Genomic DNA, 19,383 nt, shown 5'->3' with positions numbered 1-19,383 from the left:
GGTGTGCCCTTCACAAAGCTTCCATCGTGGAGGGTAAGAGTTTTTTGTTGGCTCAGGTGACTGCAGGCAGCATGACCTGCCCTGGTGCCAGCTGCTCTTGGAGGTTGCAGGTGTTTCTGGATGTACTGTCAGCATGTGTCTTCCTGGCAGAGTACAGCCCCACAGCATTTCTTGTAGTGTTTGGTGGCTTCTGTAAAAGTTGCTTACTTAGGTAGAATCTGCTCAATTACAGAAACAAACCTGACCTGCAGACTTGAGCAAACTGTTAAATAATGTCAGTACCATCCACTGCTACTCAACTCTTTATTGCCTAAGTGGTTATCACAGCAGTGTTTTTGCTCATGCTCCTTAACTTTGCTGCTAAACAGACTGATGATCAGTGCATCTCTTAAAAAGCTTCACTCTTGGGCCAGGAAGCTCTCCACACTGTCTCCTGCTTCACCAAATAACTGTCTGGATCAATCTTGTTGGCTGGAACCTGCTCACCTTGTTTAAAAAGGCTGAATAAATCAGTGCGACTCAAGTTAGATTGTAACCTGAGGGGCTATTGATTTTCTTGCTTCGATGACCAGAGGTTTATCATAGGGTGCTTCTTACTGGGAAGTTTTTTACTAGACGCATAACAAGGGGATAAATCTGAAACACCTTACACAGCGTGCAGCAGGTGCAATACCATGTTAAATAGTGAACATTGAGTTAATCCTCGCTGTTTTATAGAGTACGCACACGTCGCATCACACCACACGCGGCCTCTTGGGGAGGGGAACTAGTTGCACACTGTACTCCGTAATACCTCCGCGCCGCCAGAGGGAGCCTGAGCGCTGGCCAAGGTCTCGGGCTCCGCCACACCTCGGGGCGCAAGCAGGCGTGCGGGCAGGGGTGTTGTGAAACCCGCGGCCCAGGAGGAAAGCGTGGCGGCGGCGGCAGTGGAAGGGGTGTCCTGGGGGCCGTCGGTTCTTCTCCCGTGGGCTTCCCCAACCCACCGCATTCACCCCACGGCCCAGCCGATGCTGGCGCGGACCCGGTTGTCGGCCTTCATTCCTTCTCTCTCCGTGGTCCGATCCAGACTCGCTATGAGCAGCGCTACCGGCACCGTCACCGTCCACCAGCCCCTCAACTACCGGGCTGGCGCCCGCGTTCATCCGGCCGACGGCGGGCAGGCTGAGGAGGTGTATGAGCCTGCCACAGGTACAGCCCCGCTCTGGCTGCTCGGGTGGGGGGGTTGGCCCTGCGCTCAGACGCGGGGTCGGAGCCCGCAGTTGCCTCTTTGTATTTGCCTGCAAGGGTCGGACGCTTCCGACTTCTCTCGCCGTCAGATGCAGCCTGTGGAAGCGTCCTTAACGCCGTGGTGGTCTGATGGCTGCGGTTTGCCTCCTGCAGTGCAGGTCCATTGTCAGACTTGTCAGCATAAATCAGCTCTGACTTGCTGTCAAGCAATCGAGTGGTGCCTGATCTTGTCAGATATCACGATTTAAACGTTTCTAAAATTTATTATTTTTTTTTAACTGGACGTATATAGGCTTCAGCAGAATCATTTCAAGAAAGATAGCGTTTAACTGTGCAGAACAATATGTAACAGAGCCCTGAGGCTGGTGGTACAAGTACAACAAGCTCCAGTGGGGAACAGAGGAATTTTGTAATGAATTGAGCTAATCAGTAACCAGAACAAGACTGTGGAGAATTACAGATCTTTAAATCAGAGCAGCTGAATTGCAGTGCCTCTTCTATAGCCAGTTAAAAATCAGTGGAATCACAGCATGAAGTTGTGTAGCCTGGTAGAAATGACTGGACTGAAGTCTTTGTGTTCTGATGCAAGATAAACAACATTCTTCAGTGCCCTTTTTCTGAGACTTCTGTCTTATTTATTTCATGTTTAAAATGTTCCCAGGTCGTGTGATATGCAAGGTGCTCTGCTCTGGGGAGAAGGAAGTTGATCTGGCTGTGCAGAGTGCAAAGGCTGCCTTTAAAATATGGAGTCAGATGTCTGGCATGGAGAGAAGCAGGGTGCTGCTGGAGGCTGCCAGAATTATTCGGGTATGTTGTGGGAGCTCACCTCCTCTTTTGGAGAGGTTCTGTCTCTGAGCTTTCTTGTGGGTTAATGTGGCTGCTGGGGGCTTTCAGCAGGACTTCCTGAGCTCCAGAAGGAACACGAGAGTTAAAACCCACCTGTGACCAGAAGACAGTAGGCTGTCTTTGGCAGGGCTTTAGTGTGTCACTGTATTCAAGACCAGTGTGTACCTTCTCTGCTTTATTCTGTTAAAAGACACAAAACTAAATCCATCTGGTTGACGTCTTTCAGGGCTCTTACTTTGTTTCATAGCTTCAAAGATAAAGCTTCACTGCATGCAGTTTCAGAGTTGAAATTGCATAACAGTTACATTCTTGAACTTTTCAGCTTGTCAAGACGCTGCTGTCACGTGGCTGGAGTAGGCCTTGTTTTAGTACTAAAAGATGTTGGAATGCTGACTTTTAGATAGCAGATAACACACATGGGAGAGAATACAAGTAAGCTAGCTTCATCACAAACTCCTTTGTGAGGTAACGTGTTCTTAGATGTTAACATTAAAGCACAGATTTGTAAGAAACCAGACTTTCTTTCCCTGGTATGTGTGTGTGATGAGAGAACTTTTTTTTTTGTTGCCAAACTTCTGTTTTTGCCAGACTTCCACAGCAGGATGCTGTTTCTGCTGGGATATGGTCTGTCAAAGGAGAAGTCACAGCTATGTTGCTTCATTTGTCCTTCACTAAATCTTCTGGTTCCATTTTGATCTTGCTGTTTGCTCCTCTTCCCAGTCCATTGTTTGCCAGCTGGCCTCTAAGTTCAGGTTTGCTCATCTTTTAGATAAACAGGGGTGTTAAGCAAGACTGGACAAGCAGGGAACCTCAGTGTTTGTGTGACATTCCGCTGTGGTAAATTGGCCCAGGGAAATTAATAAATAGCAGTTGGGAATGTACATTTTAGAGATGACAGTTTCTCACAGCAGAGCCTGGCTTACCTGATTGCAGTCTTGTTTGGGACTTACGTGCTTGGGAAGCAGCTATCTCATTGTGGAGCTCTGCTATAGCCCTCTCTAACATGTCACTGCTCTGTGCCTCTCACAGGAGCAGAGAGAAGAAATTGCCACCATGGAAACCATCAACAATGGGAAATCCATCTTTGAAGCCAGAGTGGACATCGACATATCCTGGCAGTGCCTGGAGTATTATGCAGGACTCGCAGGGTCTCTAGCTGGTGAGAACGTTAGCAGAGTTTGCTCTTTACTCTCTGTCCTGCCACTCACATTCCCTGGTAACTTCATGGCACAAGACCATCTTTGCTGCTGATTTCTCTAAGAGATGGACTATTGCTTTTTTTCTGAAGATCTTGGAGGGATTTTCAGAGATCTCTACCTAATGCTGCTGTGTTCTCTTGCAACTTACACACCTTCTGTGAACTTGCTGGGGTAAAAGCCGCGTGTCTGTTCCAAATTAAAGTGAGTTCTGGCCCCTGAAGCTCTGATGAGACAGGTAGGGGCTTTATTTTTCTTCTGGCTGTTTCTTTTCTTTGCAGGTGAACACATCCAACTTCCAGGGGGATCCTTTGGGTACACTCGGAGAGAGCCCCTCGGGGTGTGTGTTGGGATTGGAGCCTGGAATTACCCTTTCCAGATTGCCTGCTGGAAGTCTGCCCCGGCCTTGGCTTGTGGTAATGGAGACTCTACCTACACAAGCTTCTCCTTGAAACCAAATCATCCTGTGGGAGAGAGTGATCTGGGGGATGAAGTCTAGGATTACCTTGAAGGAGGTGTTAAAGGATTAGCAGAACCTTCAAGCTGCTACTCTGGCAGGAAGAGAAAAGAAATGGAAGTGAAAACATGGCAGATGCCAAGAGGGTGGGAGTGCATAAGGAGAAAGGCTGATTGCGTGGCTTTGTATCATATAAGGAAGGTCTCTGAAAGTGTCTGCAGTGCAGAATCAGCAGCCACATCTTCCCCGGACTTTCCCATCAGGAAAGTGCAGTTACTCTCTTTTGCTGGTTGCAGTGTTCATCTGAAACTGTTTCCCATTCTCTTGGGGGGGATCTTTTGGGATATGTTGAGACAAACTCATTGTGTGGGGTGAGGTTTTTTGTTCGTTTGAGTGTTTTTTTCCTCCTTTTAAAGCAGTTCAGGTGTTAACCCCACCGTGCCTCTGTCTGCATTCCCCTAGGCAATGCGATGGTCTTCAAGCCTTCTCCCTTCACCCCCGTTTCAGTGGTGAAGTTGGCAGAGATCTTCACAGAGGCTGGTGTGCCCAAGGGGCTCTTCAACGTGGTGCAGGGTGGGGCAGCCACAGGCCAGTTCCTCTGTCATCACCCAGATGTGGCCAAAATCTCTTTTACTGGCAGTGTGCCAACTGGCATGAAGGTAAGGGCACTTTTGCAGTCAGGGATGCAAGAGGTCTGTAGTGCTGGTCTTTGTAGTGTGTTGTGGATGCCAGTGCCTTCTTGAGCTTTTGTGCATGAGGCTTATAAAATTGGGCTGAGAGTCAGTGTATTTCAGTCTGAGCAAGGAGCTTGCACATACAAATGACGCAAAGTTATTCTGGGGCTCCCATTAGCCCACTGGGCACTGACTTGGGCGCTCAGTCTTTTGAGAGGAACCCCATGGTCATCTTCCCTTGTGTAGACACCAATTGCAGTGAAGTCTCTGAGCTGCTACAGTGGCTATCTATGTGGGGAAGAGGGTATGTAAAACAGCAGTGCTAGGAAATTATATGAATGTTTCTGGCAGTAATAGTTCACTTTAGCTGCTTAGAGTCTACTGGTTTTAAGCAAGAGGTTAGTTTCTGTGAATTTCTTAAGCTCAATTTATTCTTCAAAAATTAAAAATCTCTAAAAAGACTTGTAGAAATAAATTCTGAATTGAATGAGGGGAACCTCATGAAGATTAACTAGGTCAAGTGCAAGGTCCTGCTTATGGGTTGGGGCAATCCTAAACACAGCTACAGGATGGGCAGAGACTGGATTGAGAGCAGCCCTGAGAAGGACTTGGGGGTGCTGGTCGATAAGAAGCTCAACATGAGCCAGCAGTGTGCGCTTGCAGCCCAGAAAGCCAGCCGTATCCTGAGCCGCATCAAAAGGAGCGTGACCAGCAGGTTGAGAGAGGGGATTCTCCCCCTCTACTCTCATGAGACCCCATCTGGAGTACTGCTCTGGGCTCCCTAACATAAGAATGATGTGGACCTGTTGGAATGAGCCCAAAGGAGGACCACAGTGATGGTCAGAGAGCTGGAGCACCTCTGCTGTGGAGAGATGCTGAGAGAGTTGAGTTTGTTCAGCCTGAAGAAGGCTCCAAGGAGACCTTAGACCAGCTTCTACTGCCTAAAGGGGGCTTACAAAAAAATCTCGAGAGGGGTTTTTTACAAGAGCATATAGTGACAGGACTATAATGTGCACAAGTCCATTTAATGTGCACAAGTCCATGGGACCTGATGAAATCCATCCGCGAGTTCTGAAGGAGCTGGCGAATGAAGTTGCTAAGCCACTGGCCATCATATTTGAAAAATCATGGCAGTCAGGTGAAGTTCCCGATGACTGGAAAAAGGGAAATATAACCCCCATTTTCAAGAAGGGGAAAATGGAAGACCCAGGGAATTACAGACCAGTCAGTCTCACCCCTGTGCCTGGCAAGACCTTGGAGCAGATTCTCCTGGAAGGCATGCTAAGGCACATGAAAAACAACAAGGTGCTTGGTGACAGCCAGCATGGCTTCACTAAGGGGAAATCCTGCCTGACCAATTTGGTGGCCTTCTATGATGGGGCTACAGAACTGATGGATAAGGGTAAAGCAGTTGACGTCATCTACCCAGACTTGTGCAAAGCGTTTGACACTGTCCCACACAACATCCTTCTCTCTAAATTGGAGACATATCAATTTGATGGATGCACCACTCAGTGGATAAAGAACTGGCTGGATGGCTGCACACAAAGAGTTGTGGTCAATGGCTCAATGTCCGGCTGGAGACCAGTAACGAGAGGTGTCCCTCAGGGATCGGTGTTAGGACTGGTCTTGTTTAACGTCTTCATCGCTGACATGGACAGTGGGATTGAGTGCGCCCTCAGCAAGTTTGCCGATGACACCAAGCTGTGTGGTCCAGTTGATACGCTGGAGGGAAGGGATGCCATCCAGAGGGACCTTGAGACGCTTGTGACATGGGCTGATGCCAACCTTATGAAGTTCAACCATGACAAGTGCAAGGTCCTACACCTGGGTCGGAGCAATCCTGGGCACAGCTACAGGCTGGGCAAAGAAGAGCTTCAGAGCGGCCCTGCGGAGAAGACTTGGGGGTGCTGGTCGATGAGAAAATGAACATGAGCCGGCTGCAGTGTGCGCTCGCAGCCCAGAAAGCCAACCGTATCCTGGGCTGCATCAAAAGGAGCGTGACCTGCAGGTCGAAGAAGGTGATCCTGCCCCTCTACTCTGCTCTTGTGAGACCTCACCTGGAGTATTGTGTGCAGTTCTGGTGTCCTCAACATAAAAAGGACATGGAACTGCTGGAACAAGTCCAGAGGAGGGCCACGAGGATGATCAGGGGACTGGAGCACCTCCTGTATGAAGCCAGGCTGAGGAAGTTGGGGCTGTTCAGCCTGGAGAAGAGAAGGCTGCATGGAGACCTCATAGCAGCCTTCTAGTACCTGAAGGGGGCCTATAAGGATACTGGGGGGGGACTCTTCATCAGAGACTGTAGTGACAGGACAAGGGGTAACGGGTTAAAACTTAAACAGGGGAAGTTTAGATTGGATATAAGGAAGAAATTCTTTACTGTAAGGGTGGTGAGGCACTGGAATGGGTTGCCCAGGGAGGTTGTGAGTGCTCCATCCCTGGCAGTGTTCAAGGCCAGGCTGGATGAAGCCTTGTGTTGGATGGTTTAGTGTGAGGTGTCCCTGCCCATGGCAGGGGGGTTGGAACTAGATGATCTTGAGGTCCTTTCCAACCCTAACTATTCTATGATTCTATGACAAGGGGAAATGGCGTTAAGCTGAAAGAGGGTAGAATTAGATGAGATACTAGAAAGAAATTCTTTACTGTGAGGCCGGTGAGGCAGTGACACAGGTTGTCCAGAGAAGCTGTGGCTGCCCCATCCCTGGCAGTGTTCAAGGCCAGGTTGGACAGTGCTTGGAGCAACCTGGTCTAGTGGAAGGTATCCCTGCCCATGGCAGGGGGTTGGAACTGAATGACCTTTAAGGTCCTTTCCAACCCAAATGATTCTGTGAAGTGTTGCCCTTGAACACACTACACGTGTGTATCTGTGGGGTGCAGTGACACAGATGCAGTTACAGCTGTCCTCAGCTTAGACTGAGCATGAGACTTCCTGTAAATGACTCCTCGTGTTTTGTTGGTTTTATCTTCAGAAAATAACAAGAATCAAAGCCTCTGAAACCATCCCCAGTTTGAACTACACACATCTAGGAAACCCAGCTTGCCCTTTGTGCTGCTTCTGTTGTTGGTGAAGGGCCCTGCAGGAGCTCACCTTTTGGGTCTCTCTTCCCTCCCTCCACCAGCCTTCCCTTTGCCTGTGGGTCACTTGTCTCTTCCGTCCTTGTTTCCCTCAGATTATGGAGATGGCAGCTAAAGGCATCAAGCCAGTCACCTTGGAGCTGGGGGGCAAATCCCCCCTTATCATCTTTTCAGACTGTGCCCTGGAGAATGCTGTGAATGGAGCCCTCATGGCCAACTTCCTTACACAGGGTGAGGTGTGTGTCCATGCGGCAGGAACGATCCTTCCCAGTGAGGTGGAGGGTTTGAGAATGAGGCAGCAGAGCCAGGCTGTGGCCTTTTGTAGTGAGGGATGCCCTGAAGACCCTATCTTGCCATGCATTTCCCTGTGCAGTGTCACAAAGGATCGGAAGGGATGTCCTTGCAGAAGGTAGTATATATTGTCCCAGCAGAGTGTGTCTTACCTGATGCCCTCTCCTTCCCTGAAGTGGAACTTCTCTAACAGCCAGTACCCAGTTTAGAGCAGCTGTTCCTGTGCTGGTGTCCTCTGGAGGGGCAGCAGTTTCTAGTCTCGTGTGCTAAGCCATGGCCCTACAGGACTCTATCTGTCCCAAATTTGGGATCTCCACATGTGCTGCAGGCTTTTTTGAAATCCTGCAGGCAAATGGGTTTACCAGGTTCATCTCTGGGAACTGACAAGTCAGCTGAAGTTCTCTGCTGCTTGTGACTTGATGCAGTTTTGCCACCTGGTGGCGTCAGTACTGTTACGTCCGTCGTGGACTGTTCAGTGCAGTCATGAGCAGCAGGGTAATGCAGTCTTCTTTGTTGCCAGGGACAAGTTACCTCGTTTAGTAGCTGTGGAGGTGATTTCCTGAGAACCTTTGTAGCAGGAGCCAAACAGGGAAGGATTGTGGAGTGCTTGTTGTGTGTCATGTGCTGAACCACCTGTCCTGTATCTCAGGTGTGCTGCAATGGCACGCGGGTGTTTGTGGAGAGGAAGATACTGGATGCCTTTACAAAGGAGGTGGTGAAACGCACACAGAAAATCAAAATTGGAGACCCGCTTCTGGAAGACACACGGATGGGAGCCCTCATCAACCGACCCCACCTGGATCGTGTCCAGGGCTTTATCAAGCAGGCGAAGGAACAGGTGAGATTGTGATGCTGCCTTGTGACTGCCCTGAAATATCACTTTCTTGTTAGACAAACAGTCCAGACCTGCTTTCCTGCCCCATGCCTTCCAGTTCAGCTGGTTTTATTTCTCTGTTGTGGTTGAATTACTCGGTAAGTGTCTTGGGCCACTAGATACGTAAGACTGTGGGACCTGACGAGATGCATCGCAGCATCCTCAGGTAACTGGGCTGATGTAGTTGCCAAACCACTCTCCATGATACCTGAAAAGTCATGGCAGTCAAGTGACTGGAAAAAGGGAAACATTGCACCCATTTTTAAGAAGGTTATAAAGGAGAGGACCCTGGGGAATACTGATCTGTCAGCCTCACCTCTGTGCCTGGGAAGATCATGCAACAGATCCTCCTAGAAGCTATGTGAAGGCATATGGAGGGTAGAGCAATGATTCAAGACAGCTGGTATGGCTTCACCAAGGTCAGGCAAGTCCTGCCTGACCAACCTCGTGACCTTCAATGATGGAGTGACTACATTAATAGACAAAGGAAGAGGTATGGATTTTGCCTATCTGGACTTCTCTAAGGCCTTTGACACAGTCCCCCACAACATCCTTCTTCCTAAATTGGAGAGAGATGGATTTGATGGGTGGACTGTTTTGTGGATGGGGAATTGGACAGTTGCATCAGAGGGTAGTAGTTAATGGCTCAGTGACCAAATGCAGATTGGTAATAGGAGTGTCCCTCAGGGGTCTGTAATGGGACCAGTACTGTTTATTATCTTCATCAGTGATACAGGCAGTGGGATTGAGTGCACCCTTGGCAAGTTTGCTGATGACACCAAGCTGAGTAGTGTAGTTTACATACCTGAGAGATGGGATGTTATCCAGAGGGACTTGGACAAGCTTGAGAAGTGGGCCCATGTGAACTTCAGGAGGCTCAACAAGGCCAAGTGCAAGGTGCTGCATATGGGTTGGGGCACACCCTGGTATCAATACAGTCTGGGAGATGAAGGGGTTGAGAGCAGCCTTGAAGAGAAGGACTTGGGGGTACTGGTGGATGAAGAGTTGGATGTGAACCCACAGTGTGCACTCGCAGCCCAGAAAGCTGACCGTATCCTGGGCTGCATCGAAGTGTGACCAGCAGGCTGAGGGAAGGGGATTCTGGCCTCTATTCCACTCTCTTGAGACCCTGCCTGCAGTATTGTGTTCAGTTCTGGGCTCCCCAACCTAAGAAGGATGTGGACCTTTGGAGCGAGCTTGGAGGAAGGCCACAAAGATGGTCAGAGGGCTGGAGTACCTCTGCTGTGGAGACAGGCTGAGAGAGTTGGGCTTCATCAGCCTGGAGAAGAAAAGACTCCAGAGAGACCTTATTACAGTCTTCCAGTACCTAAAGGGGGCTATAAGAAAAATGGGGGCAAACTTTTTAGCAGGGCCTGTTGCAACAGAACAAGGGATAATGGTTTTAAAGCAAAAGAGGGCAGATTCAGACTACATAGATGGAAGGAATTACTCACTGTGAGGGTGGTGAATGGGTTGCCCAGAGAGGTGGTAGATAACCCTGTCCTTGGAAACATTCAAGATCAGCTTGGTTGGAGCTCTGAGCTATGCCAGCTGTGCAGGATGCTCCTCTGCTTGGCTTTCTTTCAGGGGGCAGAGGTTCTGTGTGGTGGGGACCTATATGTGCCAGATGACCCGAAGCTGAAGAATGGCTACTACATGCGACCCTGTGTGTTAGGTATGATCCTTCCTATTCATGGTAGTGCAGTCTTCTACATGGATGTTGTTGCTGAGTTTCCTCTAGAGAAAGCTGTGTTCATGGTAACCCGTCTCTGTGTATGTCCACAGTGTGGGCAGACACTCATATGGGTATTCAGAGAAATCTCTGCTGTTGAAGGATCTGGCAGGAATCGTGCGGTTTGTGCCCTTGCTGCCTTGAGATGCAGGATGGGGCTTGCTCCTTTGCTAGCCAAGCCGAGGGGGAGGTGGGGCTGTGCAGCGTTGAGTGCTAGCTTGAAGGCTGTGTGGGTTGCTGAATGCACAGGCTGTGCAACCTAGATATTCCTCTTAAAGCACATGCGCTCTGCCATGCTTCCAGGGAATTGTACAGATGACATGACATGTGTGAAGGAAGAGATCTTTGGGCCTGTCATGTCCATTCTGCCATTTGACACGGAGGAGGAGGCTGTGGAAAGAGCTAATGCCACCAAATTTGGCCTGGCAGGTGGAGTCTTCACCAGGTATGACTGGAAAGTGTGGCTGGTGTGGAAGCAGTCTGGGGAGGGGAGAAGAAGGGAAGTACTGTGACAACTTGATGTTTGTCTTGCAGTGCCTGGCATACACATGGATATCCTCTTCCAGAAAAGCTGGAGCAAGGGATTGCCAAGAGGGAACTTTATAAATGACTATGCATCTCCCATTTTTTTCTGAAGGGCTAAGTTGGCCCAGCTGTCCTTTAGACTCCTTCCAGCCTGTGCTTGGCCTGCTGCCTGCCTTCCTGCATCTCCAGGTGACATGCAGCAGGAGCCTGCTATGTTGCTGAAAGCATGCAAAGACAGCTGTTGGCTGTTTGCCATAGTCTGCTTTGCTGGTGCCCTTGTCCTGCCTTTTCAAATCAGTTTTTTGAATTACTTGGGAATAGGTGATGTGTCCTTTGAGCTGGCAAAGACAGAGTGGGGCAGGTCAGACTCTGAAAACCACTGTGACCTGCTGACCTTTCTCTAGTGGTGTGTTAGCTGGCAGGGAAGGAGGGGAGGAATGGGAAGGGGTACAGCTAAACTGCCCTTTTCCTGCAGGGATATCCAGAAGGCTCACAGGGTAGTGGCTGCTCTCAAGGCTGGGATGTGCTTCATTAATAACTACAACCTCAGCCCCGTGGAACTGCCTTTTGGAGGATACAAGGCATCAGGTGAGCTCTGACCTTCCCTGGTATGACTACATGTCAGTTAGACGGGGGTATGAGTGGTACCTGGTACTGCATGGAGCTGTGTTCTCACTTCTGGCTTGTCCCTGCAGGATTTGGCAGAGAGAACGGGCGGGCAGCCATTGAGTACTACTCGCAGCTGAAGACTGTCTGTGTGGAGATGGGTGATGTGGAATCAGTGTTTTAGTGCCTTTGGGGTTGGCTCAAGGGAGCATCAACCAGTTCTTGCTTGGTAGAGAGAGATACGGATCATGTACACAGCAATAAAGTGCTCTAAAATTGTAAGTAAGTGAAGTGCCTGGGAGGGAAGACAGTGCTGGAGCAGCATTTATCCACCCTTCCCCTGCAGTATAAGGGCCTGCGTGGTGCAGGATGGGAACCTCTGAGTAGGAGGTAGCAGTGTGGCTTTCAGCGGCAGCTCATGCAGCTAAGTAAATGTTACCAGAGGTTTATCAGTAGCAGAGGTCTTGCACTGGTTCTTTCTAGTGCAGCATGCACCTCCCACTATCGGTCGACTTTTTAAAAGGTATGTCCCTACTCAATGCACATATAAGCTGTTGGACATTGATACCCTGTAGCTACAGGCTCCATCTAATCCCTGACTACATAAAAGTCTTAAAGGTAGGATTGTTCATTTCCTCTAGCTCCCATAACACAAGTTTTGCTTTTTCTGTCTGTGCCTCACTTCCAAGGTGGAACAAGCTATTGTGGGGATGTTTAGCTAATGCCACCTGGGACAGGCATGGCCTTGAGAATCATCTCCACAGAGCAGGGAGCACAACCAGGGTCCTGCTGCTCTTAAACAAATGCTATTTGACTTCCTTCCTATAGGCCTACTCTTCTTTATAAAGATGATCAAGCAACAACTTTAAATGCTTGCCAACAGCCTTTTTTTTTTTAATTTCCGTTTTGTAGCAATCAAATAAACACTAACTCTGTTTGGAACATGTTCTTGTACTGTGACATGAATTGAGAGGTCCAGAAACAGGGTTGTTGCTGTATGGGTTAAACAAGTTGCAAGATGGCTTTTCAGTCACTGAAATCATAAAAGCTAGAACATCTCTGTGTGACGGGCAGATTTCTGTGCGTCTACAAAACCAGAGTTGTTCTGGCATTCTGCAGACTTCTTAAGAAAACCCTCTGTATCTTTAGAATGAAAATACAGAATTGACAACTTCATTTTATTGAATGAGGAAAGGCAAAAAGAACCCCAACAAAAACTAGGAAATGTTCTACAAGAAAACAAACTGAAAATCCCTTTAATTTCCCAGGTAGCCATTATGATGTCAGCTAGTTCTTGCTGATCCAGCCGAGGTGCTGGAAGGCTGAATACACGCCTGTGCCCACCATCCCAATGAGTGCAAGTGAACCAATGGCCCCTCTGCTTCTGTTTTTCGGTTCTGAAAATAGAAGACGACATGTTTGGTCAGTTCAGCAGCCCGTCACTGGAGGAACAGCCCATACTGAAAATTAAAGAGGAAGCAGGAACTCAAGACAGCAGGCACCAGCTCAAGCCATGTACCTACCATCAGTCTGCACTATTATTAGACTAGTACTCTTCCCATCAGTAGGAAGAGCATACTTCAGCATTAGCAGCCTGTGGACCTGCACCTTGTTCTCCATACCCTGACAGGAAGCTTTATGCTGCCTCTTTGATGTGAGCTGGAGTAAAAAGCTCTGAGGCCACTGCAGGAGCCTTGAGTTTCGAAGCACCTGCTGTGTGCTGCAGACTAAAGACCTACCTCCTGTGTAGTAACCATAGGCATAAAGGAGTCTTCCAACGATCCAGGTGAGGCCAAGCCCTGTGGCAATCCGCTAGAGAGAAAGGAGAAGCATTAAGGTTTTGGAGACACGCTGCTTGCTTGTGCTTAGGTGTTCTAGCAGCCCTGCTTCAAAGAAGTAACCAGCAATTGCAGCAAAGATCCTGACCTTGCTAGGACAGCTGGGAGTCAGCAAGGGGGAGGTGGGTGACTGATGCAGTGCGATAGATTGAGTTTTGTATAGGAGGAGGCACTTTCATGACTCCTTTGGGGAGAGAGCATGCAATGTGCTGCTGAGCCTTGCTCTTGCAGCACAGCTCCTCCCAAGCAAGACATGGCTAAGTTGTACAGGCAGCAGCACTGTCCAGTTAATGAGCAAGTGCCAGGATCTTGGAGGCAGCTGTTGTCCCAAGCCCCACTTCAGTGCCTACAGGAGATGCACACATTTTTCTGTTTTGGGTGTTACAAGTTTCCACTTGGAGCTTGCTGCAATGTGACTCTGGTTTGTCAGATTTGCCTATGCTACTTCTTTCCCTCTCTGAAAAGAAATATTCAAGAAGGACCTGATTTGTCTCTTGGTGGCAAAGAAAGAGCTACTGATTTTGGTCTCTCCCACATGCCTGCCTCTTCCTGAGTTGTCTACATCTTTCAGTGAAAAATAATCCAGGCTTTTTTTGATCCTTCACACACCTCTTTTGGTGGTGGCAGTGAGTGGGAAGATCAGTGTTCCCCATCTATTCTTATCAGATAAAACTCATGAAAGTGTGTTTAGATGGGGGAAAAGGCATTCTTGTCACCCACACAACCAGGTGCTGAGTAGCACTAATGTAAGCCCAGCAGGACCCTGCAGGCCTTGGTAAAAACAATCCCTGGCCTTGAACACTGCCAGGGATGGAGCACTCACAACCTCCCTGGGCAGCCCATTCCAGTGCCTCACCACCCTTACAGTGAAGAACTTCTTATATCCAATCTAAACTTCCCCTGTTTAAGTTTTAACATCACCTGCAACAGTCGAGTTGCCAACATCAAATTTGTACAACAAGGCAGCCTTAGGTGTAGGAAAGAGTAGCAGGAACAAGTTTATTAAATACTTGTGATTTCTCTGCACAAGACCTCTACAACTACATTTTCAAAAGGGGCACAGCTGTGAAGAATGATGTGGCCAGCGAAGCTGCCTGCTGCCTCACACCCTTCCCAAGTCACAGAACAAGAGCAAAGTTCAGTCATGCAGACCTGCACTGCAGTGTCACTTACTGGGTGAAAGACTCCATCGGTGGCTAAAAAGAACAGGAAGACAGGGTAAACTTCCAACCTGAAAATAAAAGCAAGGAGGTTATGTTTGTGCTCAAGTTGCTTACAAAGAGCAAACTCCAGAAATGCACAAGCTGTGAGCATCACCTGCCAAGGTCTCTGTTGGGCCTGACTGTTACAAGACTCCATGCTTGATGCTGCGGCCACAGATGGAGGAAAGAAGAAATCTGGGCATGCACAGATTTTCTGTGCCCTAAGCCCCTGCTAAATACTACTTACCATCAGCTAACCTAGGAGTTGTTACTTCCTGGTCTAGCATAGCTGGGTGGACAACTTAGGCCTATCCCCAGGGAGACCTGGACAGCACAACAGATCAGCAGCCCCCAGACAGACTCTCCAGAAACAAGATTTTTAGTGTCTAGATCCCCCCATGGCAAAAAGCCAGACACTGGGAAGAGGAGGCTGCTTCACAGCCCCGTCTCATGGTTTAAGACATGGTAAAGAGCCAGCATGGCCTTACTGCTAAGTGTTACACAGCAGTGTGTCTTCCTCAAGCACTGAGGATGAACCTAAGCATTTGGCAGCAGCGAGTCTCTAGCTGTAGGGCCTGCTCCACAATATGGGCTATTTCCAAGGCCTGCATGCATACATGTTACTTACGTGTTCTGGTGCGCTCGCTGGATGCAGTTGAACATACGCCCATGTTCAGGGTCTGTGCTGTACATGATTGGATACTGCCAAAAAGAATAAAGTAGCAGCAAAATATGAGCAAGTGCAGTCTGGGCTCAGGAGCCTGTTCTCTAGCAATGGAGCAAGCCCTGCCGCACCTCTCCCTGGAAAGCCCAGTGCTCCCTGACTGCTTGCAGGACTGACCTGCACTGGCAGGTTAGAGCCTGTCTCCTGCCCTGCATCCCGCAAATGCTTTGTTGAAATTGCTTGCCCCAGGCTGCTTCTTGAGCTCCCTGAGCAACATAACTGTCCCCTGCTTTGCACAGAAGATAGCCAGGCATTGTGTGACCTCCCTGTTTAAATCCCATCTCTGGAGAGGAGAACAAAGCACCCTTACCAAAGACGTGCCCCCGCATCTCCCCTGAGGAGCTGGCAACAGCCCATCACTGAGGCACAGCCCTGGGAGGACACATTTGCTGTAACCCTGACTTCATGCAGTAGGAGAGGTGTCACCCCAACAGGCACCATGGCCTGCAGCACATGCCCAGGGCTGACCTTGTGCCCACCCCTGCTTGTGACTCCCCATAAAGGAGCATTTGTGCTGGAGCCAAGTGGCACAGAAGCCTCCGCATGCCATCATCCTGACTCATGGACAGGACTGCCTGCCCCCACCTATCCCACAGCCCTGCCAAGCTCAAAGGCTCCTCAATGGATGCTGAGGGAAGGTCACTTTGGAAGACTTCTTATGATAGGGCTCACATGACCCCGAGTTTGAGAAACCTTCCAGTCACTTTTTTTCCACTATTATCCCTTTGCCCAAATGCTGCATCAGCCTTCTTTGCAGAGGAAAAGGGGATGTGCAGTTTCTTGTTCATCAGTGATTCCAAGCTCAAAGCCTTGTGCTTCCAGCTATATTGGCTTGGTGGCAATCACCTCATGTCCCAAACCCCAAGCTCTGTCGTGCCATCTGCTCTAGTCTGGAAAGACAGAATGGTGGCTCCCCTTCTATATCCATGTGGTGGGGCAGGAGATGCTGGCAAATCACCCAAAACAAGCAAGGTGTCACCTAGCTTGTCTGCAACATCCCCTGCAGACTGGCTCCAACCTTCCTGTTCCCTCAGCCTGAGCACTCACCTCCACATTGTACTTCTTGCGAGCCTTGGCCACTTTCACCGCAAGGTGCATGACCAAGAAGAAGCTGGCAGCCCCTGTCAGGATGACGTAGCCATACTCCTTGGAGAGAACAGCCATGCTGGTGCTGTCAGAGAAGAGAGCTTGTTACTATTTCAGGGTGTGACTGGAGAAGTGTCAGCTCAATACATGCAGGTATGTGTGTGGATGACTTGCTGAATACGGACCCAAGACCTCCCAGCACGGAGACTGGCTGAAGGAAAACAGAAACAGTGACTTGAGGAATTTTTTCTTGGTGCCTGCTGGCTATTAAGCAGCACAAACCAAGGGCTCTCTGAACAATTCCTGTCAAGTAACCCTTAAAATGGCGTAAGTGTTGGTGGGAGGTGGTGTATGGAGCACCTGAGTTCTGTCTCTGGCTCAAAGCATGACTACAGCCAACAGTAGGTTCCATCAGCTCTGGCTGTGGCTGGCTAAGTCCTATCAACTCACTGACACTGCCTGTGCTGTGCCCGCCCAGACGCTCTGGAGAGGTGGATGGGAACTGATTGTTCACAATCACTTCAACACCAGGGCTAGGGGCTACCATATGAAGTCAGGAAATAGACCTAAAAAAACCCAAAAGAGGTGCTGTTTCATGCAGTGAAAAGCAGACCTGTGGAACTCCCTGCTGAGGGATGCTGCCAATGCAGGCAGTTTTCATAAACTCAAGGAAAAAACAGGCAAGCTCTGGGAATAAGAGGTAAGTTGGGAATTGTAATACAAACAAACACACACTGGCTCAGAAATCCCCTGAGCTGAAAGGAGCTGGGCTACATGAATAGTTTGTACCGCTAAGGTCAACAGTAACACAATAATAAACCCCACCACAATAGCAATATCCACCAAACCTTTCTGGTAAAGAGGCACTGGCCAGATGAATGATGCTCAGCCCCATGGCTTCAAGGGACCCTCTCAAGGTCACAAGTCAGTGAACAGCCTGCAACAACGTGCAGCTGCTGGCATTTACCAACATCTGCACAAGCAAGTCTGCCAGCCAAGAGATGCCAGGGCCCATGTGGTTTTCATTTAATGGTTCTGCACTTCCTTGTGCAGGCCTTAGACAGAAGCGTGGAGCACAAGGTGCATCCAGCAGCCTCTGCCACGCTGCCCTGCAGCAAGGCTTTGTTACATGCTTCTCCCTCCTTCCTGCTGCCCATTCTGCTGGTCCAGCCTGCGCTGCTGGGAGCTGCTCAACACCAAGCGCCCTGGACACTCCCTGGCTGAAAGTGAGCACAAGGGTCCTTCTCCATAACCATCTGCCATGGGTCCTCTTGCACAATCCCAAACCTCAGATCTTGTCTGTCTGTGTGACCCAAGACAGTGCTGCATGATGAACACAGCAGAAAACAGCAGAGACCTCTCTCCAGCATGGAGATGATTCCCTCTCCCAGCCAAACCCAGCTGATGCCTATTTTCATCTAGTGCCTCCATGGTATAAGGAGCTTTTGGTGTCTCCTGCGCTATCCCAACAGCACAAACTGTCAGTGCGGGGAAAAATGGGCCGCCTCATGGAACCGGTGCAAACAGCCTTCCTACTGCAGCAGCGCTGGCCCCCCTCCCCTCCAAGGGATCTTAGGAATCAGAGGGTTTTATTTCTCATTTGCAAAGGGATTATTACCAATAGAGCAAGATGAAGACAACAGCTAGCTTTGTCCACATGAAGTCTGATACACAATTATCAATAAGAACATTGAAATCCTAAAGTAACGAAGAAAAGTCAAATGAACCCACATGTAATAGAGGTCAGCACCTGACAGATGACACACTGGAAACAGAACACATTCCTACTCAATACAGTAAGTTGACGGTCACATTTCTCCTTCCAAATTACAAGGCTGGTGGAGAACACCTGCCCGCCAGCAAGAACCAAGCACTTTATCTTCACAGTGCTAAATTATAGTACGAAGTTTTGTCTTTGCAGCAAAGGCCATAGCAAGCATTAAGCCAGGTGTATTATAAAGTTGCTACTCTTACCCTGTTGGTATAAAGCTGCACCTGAAACCTTTGCTCTAGTAATTTGGAGCTGCATTAAGAACTCTAAAGTCAACAGGACTTTAACCCTCTCTCTGACTGCATGCCTAGTGCATGTTTCTGGATTCTGGTCCCTCGAGCATTTCAGCAGCCTTTGTCTGCAGTTGCAAGTACTCTGCTGACAAGCACTGGCATGGCACATAAGACTGAATTTGTATCTTCCATGCAGGGATGCTTCAGGCCAGAGCCACACGACCAAGAGATTCTGGAGCATGACACAGCACTGTCCAGGAGCTGTAGCTGAATTGCTCCTGGGGATGCTTTTACTCCAGATCAAGGAGATCAAGTTCGCCATAACACTACAGTTACTATGAATCAGCAAACCTCAGCAAGTCGGACCCTGCAGCCGAGCGCTTGGGTTCTGCCTGGACTACCCGACAAAAGCTCAGGCTTTCTCTCAACCCAGGAGAGCCTTTCGACCCCTCTATCAGCAGGCGAGCGCGCAGGCTTAGCCCCATAGGCAGTCTGCAAGCCCCGCGGCTAGGGTCAGGCTCTAAGCAAGCTGAGCACGCCGGGGTGCAGACAAGGCCCCGCCGCATCCCGCTCACCCTGCGGGCGCTTCCCCCCGAAGGCAGTTCCCGGGGGCAGGGAGGAGGGTCGCGGCGCCCGCTGTACGTTTCTTGCCATCTATCAGGACAGTCCCATAACAAGCATGCATTCGGAGCACTCCCTCCGCCGGAGCCCGCTCCCCGCTGCTGGAGGGGCGAGCTGGGGGCCGGGGGCCCGCACTCACCCTGGGGCGCCGCGCGGAGGAACCCAGCGAAGCACGCTCGGAGGCGGAAACGGAGTGGCGGCCGGGGCCGGGTCTGCCCGCGGCACCGCCTGCAGGCGGGACCCCGCAGAGCCCGACCCCCTGCTGCAGGCGGCGCGGGGCGGCGCTCACCGGCTCCGTGGGGCTCTCGGTTGTGGTGTGCGAGGTGACTTTAACGCGGGTTCACGTGGCGCTGCGGAGGGTTTTGCCGTGCAAGAAGCCACCATGAAGTTTGCTGAGGGGTA

General features: G+C 49.8%; 2 protein-coding genes across 2 annotated transcripts; one reads left to right on the top strand and one right to left on the bottom strand.

Moving 5' to 3' along the window:
* Positions 1 to 835: 835 nt before the first annotated feature.
* Positions 836 to 12,450, top strand: ALDH9A1 (aldehyde dehydrogenase 9 family member A1). The gene is made up of 11 exons (XM_065674005.1): positions 836 to 1,188; positions 1,889 to 2,034; positions 3,103 to 3,232; positions 3,551 to 3,685; positions 4,189 to 4,385; positions 7,574 to 7,714; positions 8,419 to 8,607; positions 10,231 to 10,318; positions 10,679 to 10,820; positions 11,376 to 11,488; positions 11,596 to 12,450. The coding sequence occupies exons 1-11, from the start codon at positions 1,008 to 1,010 to the stop codon at positions 11,688 to 11,690; spliced, it is 1,557 nt and encodes a 518-aa protein (XP_065530077.1). The 5' UTR covers positions 836 to 1,007; the 3' UTR covers positions 11,691 to 12,450.
* Positions 12,451 to 12,663: 213 nt separating this feature from the next.
* MGST3 (microsomal glutathione S-transferase 3) lies at positions 12,664 to 19,228 on the bottom strand. The gene is made up of 6 exons (XM_065674007.1): positions 19,121 to 19,228; positions 16,318 to 16,441; positions 15,175 to 15,248; positions 14,518 to 14,575; positions 13,246 to 13,318; positions 12,664 to 12,903 (listed from the first exon to the last, which is right to left on the bottom strand). Exons 2-6 carry the CDS (start codon positions 16,432 to 16,434, stop codon positions 12,794 to 12,796), a joined length of 432 nt encoding a protein of 143 aa, XP_065530079.1. The 5' UTR covers positions 16,435 to 16,441; positions 19,121 to 19,228; the 3' UTR covers positions 12,664 to 12,793.
* Positions 19,229 to 19,383: the final 155 nt, after the last annotated feature.

The sequence above is a fragment of the Lathamus discolor genome, chromosome 3, assembly GCF_037157495.1.
Source record: "Lathamus discolor isolate bLatDis1 chromosome 3, bLatDis1.hap1, whole genome shotgun sequence".
In the NCBI taxonomy this organism is placed as follows: domain Eukaryota; kingdom Metazoa; phylum Chordata; class Aves; order Psittaciformes; family Psittacidae; genus Lathamus; species Lathamus discolor.
The sequence above is the reverse complement of the archived record's forward strand: the minus strand, read 5'-3'. Positions and strand labels throughout refer to the sequence as shown.

What these genes read in the sequence shown, in the direction of transcription:
- ALDH9A1 (XM_065674005.1), top strand. Translation starts at nt 1,008, where the DNA reads ATGCTGGCGCGGACCCGGTTGTCGGCCTTCATTCCTTCTCTCTCCGTG. An exon ending in ACTCGCAGGGTCTCTAGCTG is followed by an intron (nt 3,233 to 3,550) that starts GTGAGAACGTTA and finishes TTTTCTTTGCAG; the next exon opens with GTGAACACATCCAACTTCCA. An exon ending in GCAGGTGGAGTCTTCACCAG is followed by an intron (nt 10,821 to 11,375) that starts GTATGACTGGAA and finishes CTTTTCCTGCAG; the next exon opens with GGATATCCAGAAGGCTCACA.
- MGST3 (XM_065674007.1), bottom strand. Translation starts at nt 16,434, where the DNA reads ATGGCTGTTCTCTCCAAGGAGTATGGCTACGTCATCCTGACAGGGGCT. An exon ending in GCAAGAAGTACAATGTGGAG is followed by an intron (nt 15,249 to 16,317) that starts GTGAGTGCTCAG and finishes TCTTTTTGGCAG; the next exon opens with TATCCAATCATGTACAGCAC. An exon ending in CCGATGGAGTCTTTCACCCA is followed by an intron (nt 13,319 to 14,517) that starts GTAAGTGACACT and finishes CTTTCTCTCTAG; the next exon opens with CGGATTGCCACAGGGCTTGG.